The 24992-nt window shown below is 39.7% G+C and overlaps 1 protein-coding gene across 1 annotated transcript in view; it reads right to left on the bottom strand.

The window, feature by feature from the left end:
* LCLAT1 (lysocardiolipin acyltransferase 1) overlaps positions 1-24992 on the bottom strand; it is a 119615-nt gene that overhangs the window by 51701 nt on the left and 42922 nt on the right. The window contains exons 3-5 of the mRNA XM_084261020.1: positions 23449-23647; positions 9630-9776; positions 861-977 (exon numbers count right to left, since the gene is read on the bottom strand). Coding sequence (XP_084117146.1) covers positions 861-977; positions 9630-9776; positions 23449-23647 — 463 coding nt within the window. The remainder of the gene's footprint in view (positions 1-860; positions 978-9629; positions 9777-23448; positions 23648-24992) is intronic.

The following is a 24992-nucleotide window of genomic DNA, read 5'->3' as shown; positions in this document are numbered from 1 at the left end:
TCGACCATACATTCATATGTCCTGTGAAGGTTCACTCATCTGTATTTGAATCACTGCCACGCTGGCATCATTTAATGGTTACTCTGTTACAGCCACAAATCTCAAGGAAATGCCCATTTCAAACACAAGCCACAGACATCTCAATCCAACAAGCAATTACTGCCTTATACCCTGTTCCCCTGGTAATAGGGACTCAAATCTCCATCCCCAGATAATACAGGGATGGTAGACCATTTCTAGGTAAAAACCAAGTATTGTGTGTTCTTTTACCCACCACTCTGCCAAGCATCACAACACCCATTTTATGGAGCTCCGCCGAAGTCACCACCACCTGACAGAGCTGGCAGCACTGGGCAGCTGGCATGCTGCATCTACACACTGCTGGGCATTCCCCTTGCCTGTTTAAACACAGCAACCTGTCCTCTCAGCTCTCAGACTTAAAACCAGCAGCTTTACAGTGATACAGACGTTTGTGTGTTTGATGTCAACCACACAACTGGGGTTAAGGACCGGTACAGTCAGTAAGTCTGCAACTCCTTGGGATGTTTTCTGCTATTTTTCTGAGGTTCTTGTTCTATAAACAAGCTAACAGATTTTTTTTAAAAAGTGAAAATGTTGTTTTCTCATTCCCTGCATATCTCTCAATGGTATCAGTATCTGTTATCAGCTCTCTCAAATCTCTCCATGTCACATTCATTTTAAGTAGGGCTGCAAACAAGGGCTTTTTTTGTGACCAGGATGAAGTTTATCCAAAATCACATCAAGCAGGTTTGTGAACATCAGCTTCTGCATCTTGGGTGAGATTAATTAAAGGAAAAAAAAAACCAAAAAATAACCATATAAATACAGAGCAGGATTACCTTCCCTTAGATGCTCTACCACAAAAGTGAATCCCGTAGTCCGCGGATGTAAGACGTACTCGTATTTTTGAAGTCCGTTCTTTTCAGCAAATTCATTACTGCGGCCTTTGGTATTGGCTGAGGAAAAGAGTGAAAAGGACCATTTTCTATTAGCATACAGGTAGACCAAGAATTAAATGTAAGGATTATATGACAGGAACGGTACAGCAGCAGTTCAGACAGTACAAACGTGCAACAGCTTTTCAGACGGAGACAGACCGCCAGTGTGCTGTCAGTTGGCGGTAGCACGATACGAGGAAGAGCGCTGTGGATTGCAAGGAAAGCCTTTTTATCCTCTTGGTTTGTTTTAGAGAATAATCAGCAAATGCCTCATATTTATCAAATGCAATCTGAAACCTACTTATTAAAGTCTGTTGATAGTTCTCTGTACACTTTGACACCCGCATAACAGTAAGGTGTCAAATGGCCCGATATTTTTGTTTTTAAACTCAAAAGGCACAGCATACGTTTGGTATTATGTACAGAATACCTTGAGGTCAATGTTTAACCACCATAAATTTATTTCTGTTATACAACATTAAATGGAGGAAAACAGTTAATCTAATACATTTAAATGGTATTTTACATCATTATTCTGAACTTGACACACTTTATTCGTCGACCCATGCTGGGCATTCATAACGGTTTACTTTTTTGACCAACTACCTCAGCATTGCAACACATGCTTACTACTGTACACAGAGTACATAGGAAGCATCTAAGCATCTAGAAAGCGGTGCAGCTAAACATAGTGACAAATGTGTTTCAAACATCTGGCAAAAAGAAGTCTCTCGTGAGCAGACTGAACAAAGGCTTTTCAGAGCCAATTGCTAACAGACCACTAAGCAAGGAAGACACGGACACTACAGTGAAAACTTCTGAAGAGAAGCAGAGAGGAAGCAATTTGTTCTCCAGTGATGTGTAGGAGCCTCTTCCAAGCAGCCTCAGCAGTAAAATGGACTTTGTGAGCTACATTTACTCCTGCGTTTCTGGGGATTGCTGTGCCTTCTGCCAGGGGCCAAAAGGCAGCAGACATGTGCAATGGTCCTTTGGCAACATAGAAAAAACAAATCAGTTTGATCAGCTAACTTATTAAATAATTAATATTTATATAAGTTTTATACCTGTTTTAAAAGACAAAATCCCACCAACAGCTGTATGGAATAAAATTGTTGCTGAAGTGCTATATAAATTTTATCGAGCAGAAACAGCTCTTGAAGTGTCCTCAGTTTATCTTCCATCTCTGTTAAAGTTAAGTAATGAAAAACACATTGCTGCTTAATAATTTAGCAGAATTGATACTTATAGGTAAGGCCTTTCCCTTACGATCATGACAGTTCTTCCTGTAAAGGAACAGTAGCACGAGTGGACAAATCGACAGCAACGCAGTAACGCAACTTGCATCATTCAAGTAACACAACTTTCCTGCACCTTTCTACTTTGCCTAAGTTATAAAAGCTCTTTCTTTATCAAGAAATGAGACCTACTAATAAAAGCTATACTATGTCAGCACACTGAGAAGTTTTTTCCCTTGTGACCTGCTGTTTCCACACGTAGGAATACTGCTTCTCATGCATTGCAACCCTGGAGATTGAGCACACAGATTTCCTGACCACGTGATTTGGAGGAAAGGAACACTGTTGCATGGCAGCCAAACAAGTGATTCAGTAAAGAGAAACCAAAGATGTAATTCTTGCTAACTTGCCAAAAAGTACGAATACTTGAAAATATGACCTCTTCAAAAAGTGTTTACATTAATTTAATGAAAATGTGAAATACTAAAATTACACTTGGCCGTACAACTTAAATTTATCTTTCTTTGGACATATGCATTATATCTTTAACCACAAGTTCAAAGTATCTATTTTTGTCTGCCTAACTACTGCTCCATTCAATGTTGAAGCTGACTATTCTGAACCAGTGAAGGAAGCTTGCCTTTAAGCCCTCTACCTCTGTAATGACAAAGCTTGCAATGTGAGTCGTGAGAAAAACTTGGAATGGCAGAAAAGGCAAGAGTAACCTGGTAATTATTAAACGCTCCCCTGAAAAGCCAAATTTTACCTCTTGGACATAACTGTCTTGCTCTATTAGCTCAACAACTTGGAACTGTTTATTTTCTACAAAAGAACATGGATCATCAAGCATGTTCCTATAAAAAGTATGTAAGCCAAGAGTTCCTTTCCAGATTCAGCGGCAATTCACGTAAAATGCATTAAATTAATCTATCACAAAGTTTTTAAGCTAACATATTGTTTCTTCCAAAGGACAGAAGAAGTATCTTCTTCGTTTTCTGCATATCCAAGTTTGGGTTTCACTTTGGAATATTTACAATCTGCAAATCAAGTCAAAGCTTTGAGACACAAGTGCCATAAGCCTACATAATGCTAAGCAGTCTAAAAAAAGAAAAATAATAATTACATCTAAGTCTTCAGTATCTCAAACTGCAAACAGTTAATGAGCAGTCAGAAAATCCTCTCCATATGTCTCCTCACTAACACTTTGTTTCAAAGGGAGTGTGAAAACGAATCCTTTGTGTTTGCAAAGCATTCCTATTGCACTGCAGGAAAATTAGAGTAAATAGTCAGCCTCATTTTCTGAGCAAGATCTAATTGAGACTGCAAAAAATTGTTCGGGACCTCCACTGCCCAGTGCATTGAAGTAATCATCTTCAGACCTCTTTGTGCACCTCCCTGGACTTGGAAAAAACTCACTGTAAACATCTGCAAAACATCTAAAAATGTGCGAACAGCTGGACATTAGCACACCAGCCAGCACTAGTCAGCTATTTCCTGATATCTGTATCCCTGTCTTGCCTCTGGACTGTAAGTTTTATATAACAGAGATTGTTCCCTTCCCCTTTGGCATGTAATGGGATTTTAGAGCTAGAAGAATGCTCCCAGCTCATACGATGATCACTGTCATCTGGAAAAAACATCTCCCTCTTCCCTTCCTAACAACTACCATCCACAGCTCTTCGTGTATTAAACAATATTTATTACAGCAAGTCAGGAAGGTCAAAGGGTTTTGATGCTATCCTGAAAGCAAGGGTAGGATATGCCTTCACTCAACTGAAAAGTAAAAATAACGCCCTTCCACCCCTTCCTGCTACTCTCAAGCATTTGAAGAAAACAGTCTCTTAATCTGCTCTTACTGATGAACAAAGGCACTCACTGCCCTCTTATCTAATGTAAGCTCCTTGGTGCTCACCACTGTTTAGGATCCCTGCGCAAGACACTTTTGCCTAAACCTTCTGGGGGAAGTTCAGAACAAGTCTCTCACACAGCACTGGATTCAACACAAGGCAGAAAATGTGATTTTCCCATTTTATGAAACCCAGAGGTTAGAAAACTGAACTAGGAAACTGAAAACCCATTTTATATCCACTCCAACCTAAGGGAATTTGCACAACAAACACCTCTCAAACCCCTTATCAATCGACTACATTGTCAGTGCTGCAAAATGCTGATGACTCATCATTCAGTAGTCCAGATTATAACACTGATTCTTAGGTGAAAGATGCCTTTGTAGGCCTGATAGTGAAAACACTTCCTTAAAAAGAGGAAACATACGTTCCCTTCTTCTAGTCAACTAACACAAACTGCATAAAGCAGCACTTGAAGTGAGGACTGGAAGTGAACTCATTTTGGATCTCAAGCCCAAAACATCATTCATATCATTCAGCTAAGGATAATGCCCCCCCTTGCTCATTCTCTCCAAAAAATATGAAAAAGCATTCCTTTCTTGAAAGAAGTATTTCTTTTTTACACTGCATTTAAAGCAAAAGTAAATCTACCCCCAGAATTTTTGGTCATCATACCTATTTACATATTTTTTTTGGTTTTGCTCCTGTGCTACCTTTGGTACATCATCTGATTATATTTTTCCCATTCATCTCACAATTATGTGGGCAAATCCTATTTATCACTTTTGTAAATTACTGGAAAATCTCAGAAAGTCAGCACTTTCACACTTCAGAATTCCATTCAAAGTAACTAGAGGAAGAAGTTATGCTAACACATTTTCTTCCTTTCTGAGTTACAGATTGTTAAGAAGTCGAATTGCTTTTGCCCCTGAAAACCAGAGGATAATGTGAAAAAAAATAGTATTTTTTTCCAAGTGAAATTGTATTCTTAGTTTGTAAGGTAGTTTTGCATTAAAATAAAAATCTTTACAATTCGATGGTAGGTGTCAATGCAGCAGCGAGCTGCCTTTGCACGAGTGGAACTAAAACTCCAAGCCTTGTACCCAAAAGCCGAGTCTGTGCTCCCCATGTAATACGCACACCGTATTAGCATCTCTCATACAAGCTCACATCCTTTTATATATTTAACATTGTCCAGGATGATGTGTTTTCCTGGACATCACTCAAAAGCATAAGCTTCCTCATCATCCTACTGGAAAGCTGATTCCAAATACTTCAACACAACTATTTCTGATCAACTCTCAACTCAGGGCACTTAAACTTGAATATTAAGCACTACTTTTTCCTTTAGTCTGACTTGTGGTAGAAGTATGCATGCTCTTCCACAACTTCAAGTGCTCTCAGATTATATTGATGTACCAGACAGTGAAAGCATAAACAAATACTCCAAAATTCTGTTTTAAAAATTGGAAAAAAAAATCCTTATTTATCTATTAGAGGTTTGCAGAGAAAGCATAAAAGCTATATTGGCTCACAGTTGTTGTGGGTTAGCCTCAGCCAGCAGCTGAGCACCATGTGGCCACTCACTCAATCCTTCCTGCCCTGGCAGGATGGGAAGGAGAATCAGAAGAAAAAGGTAAAACTTGTACGTTGGGATAAGGACAGTTTGTTGGGACAGCACAGGGGGTAGGAATTAACACCACCACTAACCACAGCATATGTAAGGCAGATAGTAGTGAAATTTGCTGACCACCTGGTACCTGATGGCCATCCCTGAGCATCATCCTCTCCTCCCTGGCTAGTCACACTGCCCTCATACACTGAGTATGACATCACATGGTATGGAATATCTGTCTGGCTAGTTTGGGTCAGCTGTCCTAGCTGTGTCCCCTTCCCAACTGTTTGTGAACATTAACTTTATCCTAGCCAGAAACCAGGACAACAGTTAATATTTTAGGAAAAAAATTAAGCAACTGTTTTTATTTGTGCTACCTTCAAACTATTACATATTAAATCAACCTGTACTAGGCTTTTGAATATTCTTCTGCATTACTGAAGCACATCACATTTATTAGAAAAGTTAAAAATCCAACTGTGGTTCATTGTTACCTTCTAGACAGAACATAGCACGTGATCCACATCACAACTTTCCTGCCAAAATCTAGGCTCTAGCAAGCTTTCCTACTTGTTGTTGAGTGCTCCTCAAGGAAAAAAGGTCTGTGCAATCACACTCTGTCCAACTGTTTCCCATAACTTTTGAAGCTATTGCTATCTGCAGACAAAGTTGGACAGAGACAAGAGATTGAAAGACAATTAAGCTCCACAAAAGTTTTACAAAACCCAGTCACTGAACACAGGGGAGCCTCTGAGAGCAGAGACCAGGGAAAAGCCAGGGCAGGCTCCATGATCATTTTGGGTGTCAGGGCTTTCAGCACATGCAGTGGTCTGCTGGTTAACACAATGCCTCTTGCCGAGACAGCAGCAAGAGATTTATAGAGGAAATGTCACACAGAAGAAAACACAAGGAAAAAGGACAAGTCAGAGTGAAGAAGAGACCACGCATAGAGATGCAGACACAAATCCATAAATGAGGCTTCAACAGGCATAGAGCAATAATTTGTTTTTCTTATTGCTTTCTGAAGAATTACTAAATAGAGTCTAGTAAGGAACACCAAGAAAAGTAAAAGACAAGCAAAACTGTGGGTTGTGTTCCAGCTTTCCACAAGCACTAGACTAGATTGTGGCTTTGTTTTCTTCAGGACCTCAGAAACTCTGGCTATATGGTTATCTGCCGAGGGCTTCTTTTTAAGCAATTACAGTAAAATACCTTTGGTGCACTTAGCTTTAACCTTGAAGTACTCCACAGTGAAAAGATGACCAACCTATCAGAAATAAGTATATAATTACTACCCTATACATCCAGTCCACAATTACGTTGTGCAAGGTTCATAACATTACCATTTTTGATTTATTTACATAGTATCTTCCATTGCAAACTACTTTGTCAACATGAAGTCAGGTAGTGCCCTCTATATAAATATAGCCATACTCCACATTTGGGAATGGAGATTTCAAAGAAATCTGAAAACATCCGATTTCAGATCAAGGAGAATATACCTATCATTGCCTTCCAGCCACTAAGAGGATGAAAAAATGTCAGTAGCACAGATCTGCCCCGTTATTCTGCTTTTCACTGAAGTCCATGTAAAATGTAAATTTTCTTTTTAAGCACCAGAAGAATTTTGGGTTTGGGATTAATTGGCAGCTTTGGAATTTGGCCAGAAAACAAAGGCAGTTGCCTTTTTTTTTGTGAAATGCTCCCTAGGATATCAAGTGACCATTCAGAACAAAACTGGGGTTTATTTCTTACTCTGAAAGAAGAGGTTGCAATAGGTCCTAATACATGGGTAATATAACAGTGTTCTGACAATCATTTTTCAAAACTCTACACAAATTACATTGCTACGTTCTGTCATTCTCATTCAGCACAAGCTTCTCCCTTGGTCAGGATTAGCTTGTCGAGGGATTTTGCCCTGTCTCCTATAATATTTTAAAATCCATGAGCTAATGTTTCCTGTGAAGACAATTAGATAAGGATTGCTATTTACATTCACAGAAAAGGCCCCAGGCTTGTGCTTGTCTCCATACATCTTATTATGCACAAATAACACTGTCAAGGTGGCACTGATTACCCATGGGAAGTTGATTACCGATGGGAAGTTAAGAATGGTAACCAACAGGCAGTTTAACGTGTCAGAAGCCAGCACAGCTGCCCAAGGAAGCAGTGCCCCATCATCCTCCCTGCCCACTCATCCATCTTTCCCACCTCACTGCTTCCTCCCTGGGCTGGTTCAGTAAAATAGGGGGCAATGATCACCACTCCCCTGTGGAGGCTTAAACTGATGCCAGAACAGCAGCACAGTTAGGGCAGATAGCCACTTGACTATCTGAGTCTTGACTTAAGGAGTACATGTTACATATGTACGAAAGAGGAAACACAGAAAAACCTTGGGAAAAAAAAGGTTCAGAAATCCCATTGGAGAATTCTTTTTAATATTAAGTGTAGAATCTTGTCTACATGAATGGTACCAACAGCATATACTTAAATTTAGCCTGAGCAATTTATATCAGTTACAACAGTTGAGAGAAAACCCTGCATTTCCTTAAGCAACTCCACATTTGGGAGCTTTCCCACCACTGCCTTTGGGGCTCCGCAGCACAAGTGTTAACACACTGAGGCTGGCTCAGCCCTCAGCTAGTTGTTCTTTTTCAAAACTGCACTACGAAACTTCAGTTCTTTAAAATGCCTTGTCTCTGAGGAATAGTGGGAGGGATTAGAAAGTATAAATACATGGAATAAATTATGAACAATCAAATTCTTTCAATCATCTTGAGATGGAAACACCTGTTCAGAAAGAGAGCGTGAGTGACCTGAGGAGTCGTCTCCGTGAATAAGATTAAGATTTCATCTCATAATTCAGAGCTAGAAGGGGGCAGCTGTTCATCAGTTCAAAGAAAAATATAATTAAAATGAGGTAATTTCCATCCTTCTTCCTAATTTCAGATACAAAGCAAGCAATTCAGCAAGAGATACCATGTGAAGCAGTCCCAGAACATGCAATGAATTTAACCTCTTTCAGGAAGGGTGAAGATGTGAGGATGAATCCCTACACAGTGGTAGCATCTACATACTATACATACCCATTTTTAAGAGCATCAGGAATACAGAAGGAAAAATGCAATATACGTTAGTTATTTTTATACTGTGCATAGTAGTCAGTGATCTGACATTGCAATAAAGTATGATTTCAGAATATCTGCAATGGAAATAAATCTTTTAAATGAACTAAAGGTAGAAGTTTAATGGTAATTGAATTTCTATTTAAAGATGATGCTTATTGAATCATGCTGCAGACACGAAGAACCACAGAACGTTCATACATTTTCTTTTATTCACAACTGGGTTGTCTTCAACAGCTTGCTACTGATGCTATAAGATGCCTGAATTAAGGTATTTTATTAATAAATAATGATACAGGATCCAGTTCATTAAATGTACTCTTCTGATAATGTAGAGGTTTGTTTTAGGGAGATATTTTTCTTACAGCAGCAGATACAGATTGCTTACGTGGCCTAAGGTACAAATATCTTCATCTTCTCCTCTTAAAACACCAGGCAAGAAATCTAATAGAATCATTAGTTCTCCTCCTCAATTACTCTTCCATAGGTTTGAAATGATTTTGCAGTGCTTGCCCCAGGAATACAGAAAATGGGAACATAGGAGTTATTTATTCCAGGTCTTGACACCTGCTTTTGCTAATGCAGTGTACACACAACATGGACCAACCTCAAACCAATTCCATCATCACGTGCTTTGAAATGTAATGGGTATTTCAGAAAGACTGGCAAAGACTCCCAGTAGAGCTACGTTTGTGTCTCTCAAATGAATCAGCAGATATGATCATTAATGATAATTTCTACTGTCTGTGAGAACCCAGTCTTACTCCTGCCTTGTACTTTTTTAAAGTACTTAAAACACAGAAATTCCAGGTTGAACATTCTCTGAGGAAATGACAACTGCAGCCTACCTGTAAGATCGGTTCCTTCCGGAAAGATGAGGAGTTGTAGTGGTTCACGAATGTCACAGAAATAATCCAGCATTTTTTCAAAGTGACTCTTATCATCTTCCCATCTTCTCTGAATGAAAACAAAGGCAGCAACCTGCATTGCCCAGCCTAAAGTTAAAAAAAAAAAAACAACAAGAAGCCACCTTTAGTAACACTTCACTCTGATACTTCCACGGTGTCTGTTATTCCAAAATACTTTAAATTGTGCTAGACATTTTATTTACTGCCCACCTGTCCTCAACTCTGATTAAGAGCACTTACTTATCTTGCAAAAGGAGTTTTGGCTAGGAAGGAAAAGAACATGTAATTAAAATAAATAAATCTATATACATTTGAAATGGCTATGGTTTTGCAAGAGTTAGAAAAGCTTTCCAGAGAGTAAGAATATGGTTGATACTGTTATGGAAGGACTTGTAGTGAGGTGGGTGTGGGTCTCTTTTCCCAGGTAACAAGCAGTAAGACAAGAGGAAATGGCCTCAAGTTGCGCCAGAGGAGATTTAGACTGAATATCAGGAAATATTTCTTCACTGAAAAGGTTATGAAGCATTGGAACAGGCTGCCCAGGGAAGTGGTTGAGTCACCATCCCTAGGGTGTTTAAAATACACGTAGCTGTGGCACTTAGGGACATAGTTCAGTGGTGGACATGGCGATGTCAGGTTAACAGTTGTAGTTGATGTTAAAAGTCTTTTCCAACCTAAATGATTCTATTACATGAAGTATGTATAAAGCCATGGCCCTTGCTATAATGTCCTGCATCATTGCAGCACTAATCTGCTAAGGGAAAGGCAGTGGCCCCGTGAGCCAACACTTCAGCAATGCACTGCAGGGTGGGAAAAAAAGCTGTATGATATAAAGGTTGTTGCCTTTCATAGGATTGTTTAACCATATACATTGTACAGAACATACATCCCTTGCTTCAATGCCTTCATCTCATATACCTTCTTATAATTTTAATTATTAATAGAACATATAAAGTTGCTCTTTACACTTGATTATAGAAAAAATTTATGTATATCCATTTCTTTGTATTAATACACAAGATAACCCTGAAGATTTACAGCCTGACATCAAATTGGCCATGTAATGCAGTTAAATAAATGAAACTGCTGCTGAGCCTGCAGCTCAGGGGTCACACGCCATTACCTTCCATAAACATCCATTGCTTTTTTGGCGCAATTTCCTATACAATATATCACGTAATGTTGGAAGTTCTGTTCACTAGTTCAGACTGCAGGATGAAAACCCAGGGCTCCAGTTCTACCACATGCCCATGATGCTCCCTTCCTAAACAGGGCTCAGAAGAGCATGACATTGCCTTGTCATCACACTTGGTTAGCTCTTTCCTCATCAGAAAACCTGCAGATAGATATTCCACATCAAAGAGAAAACACCTTATCTTGACATTCTCCTCTTTGCTCACCACAGTTCTCAAGGTCTGCTTTGCTGGTGACTCAAAGCATGCTATTCTTGCACTTTATTTCAGCTCGTCTTTACAGGGATTCCTTTCTATTCTATTTGTGGCAGTAACTTACAAGGAACATATGCCATAAGAGTCATCAATTTCTAAATCAACTTCTTCAGTCACTCAGCCTGCATAATCTATTAACCAAGCTGCATCTCTTCTCTACTGGTTAGGAACATTAACTGTACTGTTAAAGGTTTGCAACCTGTATGGTGGGGTAGATACCTTTTATTTTCAAATCAACAAAACAGCAAACATAACTAGCATGCTTTCTGCAATCTGTACCTGATGAGTCTCAGATATTCAGGTAATAAATGATACCCAGACAACTGAATAGTGGAAGTGATTACATGAATTAAGAAATGCTCAGAATGCAATCTCAGCAAATCTTTTAAAATTTGCACACTGTACTTGTTAAAAACCCTTTTTAAACAACACTAAACTTCGACCACAAGTTTTAACTTCTCTTAGAGCATATTACATTCCCACAGCATCAAGAAGTATCAGTACAGCTTCACTAACAAAGTGTTTGGCTCCTGCAGAACATACATGGAGATGGCGTGAAGCTGTGTCAGGGGAAGTTCAGACTAGGGATTAGGAAAAGTTCACTGGTGATCAGTCACTGGAACAGCGTCCCCCAGGAAGTGGTCATAGCACCAAGCAGGTCAGAGTTCAGAAACCATATGGATGTTTCTCTTAGTCATATGGTTTATGTAGTTCTGAGAGGAGCAGGGAATTGAACTTGATTCCTTATAGGTCCCTTCTGCATTCTGTGATACCTCATCTGAAATCAAATTCTTAAGAACGGACACAGCAAAGGAAAAAAGCCGACTAAGTAGAAACAGAGATGCCTTGTACCACACCATTTACAATTCTGGGGAAGCAGATGCTCCATGGGACAGAGTGGAAAAACAGATTTGGGAAGTTGTGCCATTGCTCTGGCATTTTCCAGTCATTCCTGCCTCCCAGTCCAGACCTTCTGTGTGTTTATGTAGCCTAGACACTAAACCTAAACTGGTTTATGCAAAAAACATCTTGTGCTAAAACACTTTACTGTGTGGTATCCCACATCAGGCCTTGAGTTCTCATTGCAGAAGAGTCCACATGCAGAAAGGAAGGAAGGAAGCAAGCAAGAGGGAAATAAATGTTCACTTGGGAAGCTTGCTGATACTTTCCCAGGTCAGCAGCTCCTTCAAAAGAGTGATTTTTGTCCGTAACAGAAGGAGCATGGAAAAAACCTCACTACCAGATCCCACCCTCTCCATACCTTTCTCCATGCAGCACAAGGCTTTAAATTACATGGAAACTTGCACATAAACTCTTCTTAACAATCACTCTTTAACACCCAATGTTTTGGAAGAATTTTTCTACCTTCAAGCATATATCTAGTTAGATAAAGATGTCCTAACTGCTCAAATAAGATTATCTAACAGGCAGATGACTAATATAGTAAAGGGCCCAGGTTTTCCCTCCCTACTCACCCCAGTACAGCATCCTGTGCCAAACTATTTTACCGTCTATGAAAGCAGAAGTTTCTTCCACATTCACTCAAACTTTAAAGTGTCCAGTGAAAGGCAACGAAATGTGAATTACAGCCTTTTAACCAAAAGCCTAGTCCATGCATTGATGGCAAGGGACTCCTGCTGTTTACATGTCTCACTGTCCCGCCAGATTCGAGCAGGAGAGGAAACCCAGTTCAGGCTTGCAGACACATGCCTACGAACAAAGCAAGAGCAGCTCTTGCTTTGATTTCCATTACACAGCTTGTGCTGCTGGAAAAAACAACACGTAACAAGTCTGAGACACAACATGGGATCCAAATGGCAATGCTCAGGGAAGAGTAATTTGGTAAAGCAATTGCCAAAATGAAAGGTTTTGCTCATCAGCAAGTACCTTCTCATGTGCAGCCTGCAGTGAGACACACTGTTTAGTTAATTATTGCTAAGTTTAGGTCATTACATTGTCCAAAAAAAGGAATTCTATTTCGCCTTTATTTACAATGGTTTTGATCTTCTAAAAGCTCACAGGCAACAGGAGTTTTCCTGGCAAACACAGTATTTGCTTGACTGGAGGAAAATGGCTGTCTCTGGATTTTCAGATTCTTCAGAAATCATCAGTTACAAAAATGCAGCAGAGAAACAGTGAAGCTGAAGAAATCATAAGGGTGCAACTCCACCTCTTTACTAAAACAGTTGTCTTGTAATAGATGAAACTTCTGCTAAGTAACAGGCTGGAAAAGTATACAAAAAGCATCACACTGAGCAGATCTTGTTCAAAATTGCAAAACAGCAGCACAAACACCTACTAGGTAGAGTAGCTAGCCACAGGGATCTTTAAATCAACTTCTCAGAACTGAAAAAATAAAAATGGCAGCTTCAAATCTCAAGTAACGCTTACACACTGATGATACCTGTTCTACACTTCAATAAGGCTTCATCAGGACATAATTCTACAATGGGAAAGGGGAAAAAATTACACTTACACAAAAAGAAAAGCTTGCTATTGAACTAGAGAAATGTGCTGTACTTAAGAATTTCCTTAGTGCCTTGCGGATAAAACAAATTATAGCTTATGCAGGCTGAAAATTTGTGGCATTGTATTAAAAATGCTAGCTGCAAGTATAAATCTTTTTAAAGTCTAAAGACCCTGCACTTCTGTTTTCCCCAGCCCAAAAATCTTCTAAAAGAAAACAACACTTGAAGCTGAGGTTTAAGTGTGTTTTCATTGCAAAGGTAATTTGGGACCAGGTAGATACTAGAGATGGAGGAGTCAATGAACAAAAGACGAAAAAAGAGGTGCTGTTCAGAAAAAAGTCTGTCTTTGGCTTTGTACTACATTTTTGTGTATGCATCTCAAGAAATTAGATATCCACAAAAAGGTAATGTCTCTGTAGGAGGAATGTCAGGGGTGACATCAAAAGTAAACATACACACATCAAGAAAATGGTATTCCCTATAGCAATGCAACAGAATAGCTAATAGCAAACAAACAAATGGCATAAATGATTCAAAACTACAGAAGCAAGTGCGGAAGCAAAAGGCCTAACTATGGAATTTTTTTCTTTTACACATTCTTCTTTCCTCTCCTTCCACTGCATTATTCAATGGTTTTTCATATCAAGAATTCTTTTGGTCTAAAATAAAAGCATTACTCAGCGTGCCTGTGTTCAGCAGGGATCTGGTCCTGATCAGGGATTTTGAAGCAACAGTGAACCAGACATCCAGGCTTAATAAGGGAAATCACTCGGAAGCGCATCATCCCACTGAATACAAATAATTGGGGCCATTAACAATTTGTTATTCCAAGTGTTTTGCTACATAAAACATTCACAAGGCATAACCACACAGTTCTCAGTGTTCCTTATGTTAAGGATGGGTAGGTACTAAAAAGAGGCTAGCACACAGAAGAATGACACAAGAAGCCATTAAAAGTTGCTGTGCATATATAGATTTTGTCCTATAGACTGCTAAAGAGATTTCTACAGATTCAATCAAACATATTACTGTTTTCTCTTGAATTAAAAAAATCAGATGATTTTTAAAAAACTTACTAGCTTGAGTGCAAAAACTAGGAAAATAAATAAAAAGTGAGTCTTGAAGTCATCTCGTGATGCACAATCTCTGATGCTGGCAAGTTCTTTCTGAACTGTGCTCGTTTCCAATAAAAAAATTAATAAGACTACAATGAAATGAACAACTACTGTCTGATCTGGTGAATTCTTTGAGCAAATTACAAAACTAGCCAAGTGAGAAAACTCAACAATATAGATTCACAGTAGCACTCCCAATTTTATACTTAAACATCTGATTCAGTCTATTTATTCATTTGATTCAATCTATTTGCAAAGTGTCTGTTTAAATATGGGTATGATTTCACCATTGCCTTGCCCTGCCTGACTCTGAACTCTATTACTTTAATCTACATCTGGTTTTAAATTATTTTTATGGTCACATTCAGGGTATATTTTTCATACGTGTATATACTACATAGTCTACTTTTTACTTGGACATATCACCTCTTCCAGTACACATGAACGTGGGAGATCCGGACATACGCGCAGAGACCAATGTGATCAGGTGAATGCCATTTATTCAAACCATTCATCTGCTTATATAGTCCCCCGCCGTGAGCTCCCATCCGGATAGCTCCAGCCCCACCGTGTGCTCACATCCAGATAGCTCCAGCCCCACTGTGTGCTCACATCCAGATAGCTCCACCCCCGCCATGTGCTCGCATCCAGATAGCTCCACACAGCAAAAACTCATTATAGTAGTAGCAGCACATATATCTATATAAAGTACCTACAGATATACCATGGTCTTGGAAAGTATTCTTTCAACATTCCATTGCATTGGATCAGAAAGATGCTATTTGGACACGTCATAGTCAAATATTCATTCTGTTTCCTAAATTATGCCATTTTTGTGGACAATCAGATGATTAATTCTACCATTGCATTAGTGCTACTTACACAAAATCTTTGCACCAAAATGCTAAAAACTGCACTGAGGAACATTAAACCTATCGAGTTACAACATCTATCTTGAAAATAACACTTCAAAGTTGATTTTATGCACTATCTAAAATTAGAGTAACATAACTCAAAACTGAAGCAAACTGAAGTGAAGGCTTGAACCTCCAGGATGGCTGGAAGGTTGCTTTTTCTAATACGTTTCAAAAATATATCAGTACAGTGGAACAGCCCATGAAAAGATAAATATTAAAAAAAAAAAAGATGAGTGCTGCCCAATACAATCATTTCAGAATCTCCAAAGACAGAAAGGAAACAACAAAGCCCTATCAAACAGGGTGAGTCTCTCTCATAGCTGATCCATACAGGTGCTCCATAACCCACTGATAACAACTAGGAATGGGAGTCCAGAAAACTTGCCATCCTGATTTCTGCTGATATTTTTTTCTGTGAGCTTGGAAAAAATAAACAGTGTCTTTACCTCTTGTCATTTATAAAATGGGGAGACTGAGAAAGGTTAGCATCTGATCTCACCCCTTTTATGTGTGTTTTGGAGAGGCAAAAGAGGCAGAGAGAAACTGAAGTCCTTATTATATAGAAAGGATAAGGAAAGTTTCGATGGAATACAGGCTAGTATTTTTTTTTTCCTTGACAGAGTTGGGAGAATTTCCATGGTATACCTTTGAAAACATTCCTCTTATGCATTTCCTCCAAGAACTATGCTAGGAAACAGGCATGTCAGTATTTATTCCCCACAAAAAAGACTGTAGAGTTACAGGCAAATTAAGCTGCATCTTTGTTTCAAAGTATAATACTTCTCTCACACTTAAAACTTCAAAAGAGTCTCACTGTGAACAACTGGTAGAATAACAATTGTGTTTTCCATTAGAGAGTGTGCTTTTCAACTTCTATTTTAAAATCACATCAGATAACAACTCGAAGGTAATTAAGCCTGGCAGCTCATAATTGAATTGCTAGAAGACAAAATGTCACAGCTCCTCAAAACTCATTTCAGTCTATTTTAACATAACAAAGATACTTGAGCTATACTAGAAAGTTCAGTAGGTTACATTTTTAATTTTTTTAAACCAATATGCTCTATTGATAAGACTCTGGATGCAAATCCAGCTACAACCCAAACAATGAAGCTTTATGGTGAAGTATTTCTACCCCTACCCACGGAAGGAGCTGTTGGCAGCACAAACACTTCCATGCCAATATAGATCCATACAGATTCCCTGCAGTGTGCTGCTTTAAATTGAGTTAAGTGCTGAAATTTTCTAGGCTTAGCAACACCAATATTTTACTTCATGGTAGCTGATCCATCATAGCTGTTGGTGTGCATGCTCCTAGCCTGTGGCAAAGGCAGGATAATTTGAGTTGTTTTGCCCTGCTTCATTGAAAACTAAGATGACTAAAGTTACTTTGAATTCGCTCCAGGCAAAGCTCACACACACGGGCAGCTATAATGGATTAGCTGACATGCAGTAAGAAGTTGATGGGGCTAAGCCCAGTACTGAAATAGAAGTTTGGTTTGTTCTTTGGTGTTTTGTTTTGTGAGGGGGTGGTTTTGGGTTGTATTTTGTTTTGTGTGTGACAAGTGAAAAAAACAACTAAAAAGCTCATATGTCTTGCAGTCTCTTCAAGAGCCATAGTAGCCACAGAATAACTTGAAACAGAGATGAACATCTCAACATAGTTACTCTGTTATCTCTGCTCCTAACTATTTGAGGTGTGCCAGCTTTGCTTGTTCTCTTCACCACCTCATCCTTTCCTTACCTGTTCCTGCCCCAAACTGCTCCAGTTATAATTCCCTGCTTTATTTCTCAGTGAGCCTTTAAAAAATGGTGAGGCTTCAAGATATGTCCACTGATGGTGCCTGCAGCACCTCCAGACTTCACATTTGTACGCTGAACTACAGTGCTAATTAACTTTTCCATCTGCACTAAGCAAAACTAGGTAGGGTTGTTAATATCTCAAATTGCAGCCAGGCATGAACCCCCTTTGCTTACCCTCTCTCTTCTTTCCATCAATTTAACTGAGTGTGCTCAAACTAAACTCAAATTTATTTTATTTTATTTTGCATGTAGACATCGAGGTCATTTTAACCACTAAAATCCAAACAGTACTGCAATGCAAGTTGCAGTAACACATATGAACTATCCATTGTTAAAACACATCTCTGCTTCCAGTGAAGTCTTACTGGTTCATATCAGAACAAGACTTCTAAAAATGAAACTATTAAGAAAAAAATAAAAAGGATACAACTAACTTCTAGTTATTACCTGGTCATCTGACAGTACTGTATGTACCTTGGTACCTACTCAAACAGTAGGTGTTCCACAGCACATGCTGAACAACTGCATCACAATATCGCTTCCAATACTATTCCTTAGTAACTGAGAACAGGCAAGAATATAAATTGCACATAGATACTACAAGTACTGCAGAGAAGCCCTATCCTGTCAGACCAAGCAGGAAACTGTCGATGCTGTTAGAAATTCTCCTTCAAAACTGGCACTGCAGAATGTGTCAGTAGTTTCTGATGATGTCAGATGAGAAACTGCGGCAACAGCAAAGAGTAGAGCTGTGCTCCCTCAAGACACTAACTTTGGCAAGTTGTACCTAAATGCTGCAAGAATGTTTCCGAAATTGAGATTACTGAAACGTAATACCTCTTTTCAAAAACTTTCCTGCACACCATTTATCAAGCCAAAGCTACAGTTCCAGGAAGAAAGGACCATCTGTTTTTCTTTGGGCTTTTTTTTAAGGCTCACCTTTAATCCATTTCAAGTTTTTTCATATGCTGGAATGCAAAGAATTAATAAGTTAAGTAGATGAATGAGTCAATGTGTCTCTGTGAAATACCAACTCCTCAGATTGTAATTATAATTAACCAGAAAATAATGGCTTACTTTTAAATACAGACTCACTAAATCTGATACCTTTACACTTTTAACCTACAAAGGGGGTGACAAGGACTCTATTTCCATTCCAAGCTTCGCCCTTCACCTACCATACATACCACTTGGATAAGTACAATCTCTCATAGACCTATTTTTATACCCTAAATGGGAAAGTACTTACAACATCAAAATTGCTATGCTTAATATTCACAAGTTTTTCAGAAACATGGAAATGCAAAGGCAGCTTTCTAAACTTTATCTTACGTAAAATTTTAAGTTACATGCTTAAATAAAGCCTTTGAAAGATCAGAAAAAATATGCTGAAAGCAATACCGTATATTCATTCAAATATTTCTCAAATTCAAAGCAAGACTATCATTAGGTAAAGACTTCTTAGAGGTTCACTTAGCCAATATATCAATACTTCCATAATCCTATTCTTTTGTCCATGTAAAACTAATTCATATAAATATATGAAAAGATGAAACAAAGACATAATGAAAGTAGGTGGTTTAAACTCCCACAAATATTAGACCTTAAATGATTGCCATCAAAAGTACCGATTATAGATGCAGTGCACTGAAACTGTCCAGTTGATTTTCAAGCTCTCTTCTCACTTTTACAAACTCAGATAATAAACAAAGCTATAATGTAAAAACCACAAGACAATTAAAAAAAAAAAAAAATGGAACGCCACCCCCCCCCCCCCCCCCCCCCCCCCCGACACACCTATTAAAGGTCTTCACAGAATCATGGAATGTTAGGGGTCGTAAGGGACCTCAAAAAAATCATCTAGTCCAACCCCCTGCCAGAGCAGGATCACCTCAACTAATTCACACAGGAACACATCCAGGTGGGTTTTGAATGTCTCCCAAGGAGACGACTCCACAACCTCTCTGGGCAGTCTGTGCCAGGGCTCCATCACCCTCACAGTGAAAAAGTTTCTCCTTATGTTCACATGGAACTTCCTATGCTCCAGCTTGCACCCGTTGCCCCTTGTCCTTTTGTACAGAAGTGAGAAGAGCCTGGCTCCATCCTCCTGAGACTCACCTGTTACATATTTATAAACATTAATGAGGTCACCCTTCAGTCTCCTCCAAGCTAAAGAATCCCAGCTCCCTCAGCCTTTCCTCATAAGGAAGATGTTCCACTCCATTAATCATCTTAGTAGCCCTGGCTGGACTCTTTCAGGTAGTTTCCTGTCCTCCTTGAACTGAGGGGCCCATAAGGGAACACAATATTCTGCATGTGGTCTCACCAGTAGAGGGGGAAAAGGACCTTTCTCAACCTGCTAACCACACCCCTCCTAATACAACCCCAGGATGTCATCGGTCTTCTTGGCCAGGAGGGCACATGGTTGATTCATGGTCATCCTGCTGCCCACCAGAACCCCCAGGTTCCTTTCCCCTATGATGCTGGTCTCCAGCAGGTCAGTCCCCAACATTTACAGGTACCTGGGCTTGTTCTTCCCTAGATGCAAGACCTTGCACTTGCCCTTGTTGTATTTCATTAAATCTCTTCCTGCTCAATTCTCCAGCCTGTCTAGCCCTATGAATGAGGCCTGCTAATTCTTGTCCTAGAACTCATTTCCTCAGGAAGACAGACCTTTCCTATGTGTTCCTCTTGGGCCTGATATCTTACAAAACCAGCCATGATCAAAGAACCCAAAGCCCTGCCTGTAGCACCAGTCTCAGAGCCAGGTATTTACAGATCCTTGTATTTCATCCCATGTCATCACCCTCAACTAGAAGGAGGAAAGAGAAAAAAACCTTGTGCCCCAGATTCTTTTACCAACTATCCCAATGCCTTTAATTCTCTCTTCATTCCTCTCAGACTATAGGATGCAATTTCCACCCCATCAGTCTGGAAGATCAGTAGTGGTTAACAGTCTGATGACTGCACCAGGTTGGGGAGTTTCCCAGAAATACCCTTGATTCAGGTTCCAGGAGGACTACAGACTTCTCCATATGAGGGTCAACCTGGTATATTGGACCCACTGTTCCCTTTAGGAGCAAGTCTGAAACAATTAACACTCTTGTCTTCTTCCTTGTAGGAGAGGTTGCTATATGGCTGGAAGAATTATCTGACCATGGAAGACCTGTGGTATAGTTTTTGCCTATTATCTACCTCACTATCAGACTGGCCATGTTCCAGCAGGGCCTCATAATTATTGTTCAGAGCCATCTGGGGAGGCAAGGCAAGCAAGGTGGGTGCCAGCCTTCTGCCACTGCTATGAAATTGCCTCCACTCATCCCTTTCATTTAGGCTTCTGTCTTCCACCTGACAGGGGCAGGATACAGGGGGCCCTTGATCCTGGGTGCTATCTGGTGGGTGCCCCCATTTCCATTGTAGGGACAGCAGAGCATGGCTCCACCGGTCCATCTCCATTCAGCCTCCCTAATGCTCCTAAGCCTCTCTATTTCATCTTTCAGCCTTTCAACCTCATCTTGCAGCTGTGCTGCTCAACAGAGCAGGTCATCTATCTGCTCACACCACACACAGTCATACTCATAGCTGCCCCCTGCTACCAGTAGGAGCCTGTGGCCTGCCTGTACAGCCACATCCATCTGCAGGACTTCTGTCTGGGTTCCCATATCCATTTTGGTTGGCATGATCTTCTTCCACCAGGTGGAGACCATTGTTCTTTGTCTGAGCTGGTAAATGAGCAGCCCTTGGTGTGTCTATGCCTCCTGCAGATGTGCCGTGGATGATGCTGGCTCTGCCTACATGGTGTCAACAGCCTGCCCACAAGCTGCCAGCCCCCAGCACAAGTGTGTCACTGCCCTGGCTTCAAAAAGCCCGAAGAAGAGTTCTTTGTCAGCTCTTTTCATCACTATTCCCTTCCCCAGTGCGGACGTACCTGCTCTGGAGTTGATCTCTTGACATGACACAGCAGGGCCATTAGAGGTAAGTAGCAGAAATTCTACTCTTACTGATGATATTCAGAGTTGTCTTCTCTAGACACTATATCAGTGCCCCGGCAAGCTTCATATGGATTCATCTTTTTCAATCAATCTTCATTTAATCCAAGAGTCTCACTTTCCAAGTGTCCCCTAATTATATGACTGTAGAGAATACTTCATTTTTGCAAGCGTCTGCCACCCAAAACACAACCTGACTGAACATGGAGACATGTATTTCAAGGGCTCTTTTTAAATACACTATCACAGAACAGAAGCTGATCATTCTCAATTTTAAGCTGTTGAATCACAGCTAGAGTGAAGGATGCAGTTTAGTTGAAGTCCCCTCTTGTGACTAATAACACAACACTAACAGTTTACTAAAAAGTAAGCTATAATTCACAGCACTGCAACCAAAGTACTCAAAACCCATATACTGTGGAGGGCACTTGGGGACCTGGCATATTAATAGTGGTTTCTAACACTACAGATCGAGACACCCACTCTACTCTACTGCCAGAAATTGTCATCCTGTAACACAAACAACAGGAGTAAATGTCTGTCTGTGCCACCTCTGTCATCACAGCCCACAGAGCTGAGTATGAGCCCAGAATTTCATTAGCAGATTAAGCTACTGTGTCAGACTATGAACAGAACTGGCGTGGCGGTCTGCTAACATGGATCTGCCGCAGCTCCATCTGCCTGAGCCTACCCATTAAATCTATTCGATAGGCTCAGTTTATGTACAGAACTAAAAATTGGAGGGAGGGGGAGGTCAACCTCTAAACAACACCTAATAGCATTTCAAGAACCAGTTTTTGCCAAGCTTAGCATCCAAGCTCCTAGAGCTGACCTTCCAATTTTATTAAAGACATTAACAAGCATACATGCAAATGTTTCGTTACAAACAAAATATATCCTACTTATCAAGAAATAAGCCTATCAATCTTCTAGACTATACTCCTGATTGCATCTCCCATTATTGCTTTAAAAGTTACATATGCAGCTGATTCAAAGATTCCAAAACATCTTTGCTGTATTATGAAGATAAAGCATGTATCTAAACATGTGTTTTCTCATTTCCTGTAACGTTGAGAGAGATGTGTTTTGTCAAGTAAAGTTGACCTTAATGTTTGACTGTTAGGGAAATAAAAAATTTTAAAAAAGCATGTCACCTGGTTGCAAGCTCTTATTTAGGAGGACTAGAGGCCCAACAAGCAAATGCCCCAACAGCACAACAGTATTAGAGTTCCTCAGTATGGAATCCTGCCAAAATTATCTGTTCAGATAAATGGTCTGACAAAAGGGAACCATAAATAAGGTTACTCTTTCAACATCATAAAGTTGATGCATATCCTGCCCAAACTAGTTTTGTATAAAACAGCAAATAAATCTAAGAGATAAATAAAATGCAGAGATGCTTTTATTTCAGATAAATCTACCTATTTATTCAAAAAACATTTGTGTGACAATTTTTGGCCTATCTAAAACGACTTCTCTGAGTATGAGCAACTCAGATCTGTTTCCAGCCTACGGCACTATAAATACTGATTATTTCATATCCTGTACAGCACACTTAGTGTAACCAAGTTCAGTTCAAAACTACAGTTATTAAATGAACCATCAACTTTGCAATCGCCTACACGGCTTTTTTCTTCTTTTTTTTTTAATAGTATAAATTGGATAATAAAGAAGCTTGATGAGGGCATTTGCAATGTGGGGTGAATTAGCACCAAAAATAAAGCTCTGAGAGAGACTTTGAAAAGATTCCAAATCTTTTTTCATAATTTAAAAAAATGCTTTTGGTACATAAAGCAGAAATATTTTACCTATAAAAAAGTAGCACATGTACTATCTTTAAAATAAATGATTAAGCATGTAGTCCAGGCGTTCTCCAAGAGGTTTCAGGTTTAATCGCTCAATATGCTAGATATTTTCCACAAGTTGTTTCCTAAATACCGAAACTAAACTCACACCTATGTGATTTGACAGACTATGAACAGTGCTGGGCCGAATTTAAACAAGGGTTTAGTGACCTACCAAATCCCGGGATACTTTTGAGACTGGATTTGAGACAGATTTTTTCAAGTCTGAGGTAGCTGTATCGCAGCAGGCAGTTCCACAGGAACATCCAGTCCATTCGTGTGCGATGGTTCATGATAATGACACTCCTTTCTCCAGGAACAAATCCATCACCAGTGACGACCACCTTGGCACCAAACACCATTTCCAGCAAGGCCTAGAAATAAAGTCTCAGTATTATGGCTTTATTCCCAAAAGAAAAACAGCCCATTAGCAACAGAAATTAATTTGAATTATATCATTTCATTTATTCACTCCCATTACCACTGGTAAACAAACTTCTGGCTGTTTTTTAATAAAAGCAGCCAGCTTTTTCACAGTAGCAGCTGTTTAACGGAAGAGGAAACAAGAATTACATAGCACTTCTTAAAAAGCACTCTTTTACAATCCATGTCCAACACTAAACTTATTTTTCCCAGAATACTATCAAATAGGAACAAAAGTAAGGGAATCAGCATGGGTTGTAACTCGGTAAGCAATCTAAGGAGAGTCCAGCTACATGAATAATCTAACGCTCAATATTGTCAGGGCTGGGGAGGCATCAGAAGCTGCCTTGCTTTCTGCTTGAGTCCTAGTGATGAATGTGTTCGTGCTTGACTTCCACATACAAAAAGTGTCTAGCATCTAATTGCAGAAAGAGGAGCTGAAAGAAACCCCAAACAAGCTTGAACACAGCACAGTGATGTAGACCTAGGTCTGTACAAATCTGTAGTGCGGCCTTAAAGCCTGGGCCGCCACCCCACCCTTAGCAAGATGCATCAACCACCAAACAGCAGTGCAGAATCAGCTCCAAAGTACCTTCCCAAAGTATGGAATAAACTTCAAACTTGGAAAGGACACAAGGCTGAGCAAACAGCTTTCTCCATTTTGCCTGAACAGCCAGTGACACTAGAAGTTCACATAAATAACACGTTTCTTGCTTTACCTGCTGAATGGTCAAGTTATATATCATAGATCAGTGGCTTATAAGAAGGAAAAAGCAGCCAAGAGCTACACAGTAAATTTAAGAGGGCCTGGTTTCAAAACATAGACAGCTGGACCACAAACATGTAACTAGTTGTATACAGCAGAGCCAAACAGCCCACTCTGGCCAAGTTCACACTGCATTCAAATTGCCTCTTGAAAACGATTTCTGACCCACAAGCCTTCCCAAATCATGCAGGGAAGTGTAGGTTGGTTATAGTAGAAGACCAGAAGCAGGCAAATAATTCAAAAATATGGATAACTGAATACTAGTTCCTTGCAAGCTTTTCAGGCCTACTGGAACACAATGGAAAGGTAGAAAATACCAAGAAAGGGAGATAGACCATTGCTATTACCTAAAGGTACGATTTGAGGCCCTCTGGTCAAGGCCACTGGCAGGACACTGTCCAACCCAGTTAGGACAGAAAAGGAAACCACCAAAACATGATCAGACATCTAGAAGAATAAACTTAACAAATAAGTGGAAGCACTTCAAATTACTCCTTACTTAATGTTTTCCTTATTCCTACTCCAGAAAG

Source organism: Gallinula chloropus (assembly GCF_964237585.1).
Source record: "Gallinula chloropus genome assembly, chromosome: 3".
Taxonomy (NCBI): Eukaryota; Metazoa; Chordata; class Aves; order Gruiformes; family Rallidae; genus Gallinula; species Gallinula chloropus.
The sequence above is the reverse complement of the archived record's forward strand: the minus strand, read 5'-3'. Positions and strand labels throughout refer to the sequence as shown.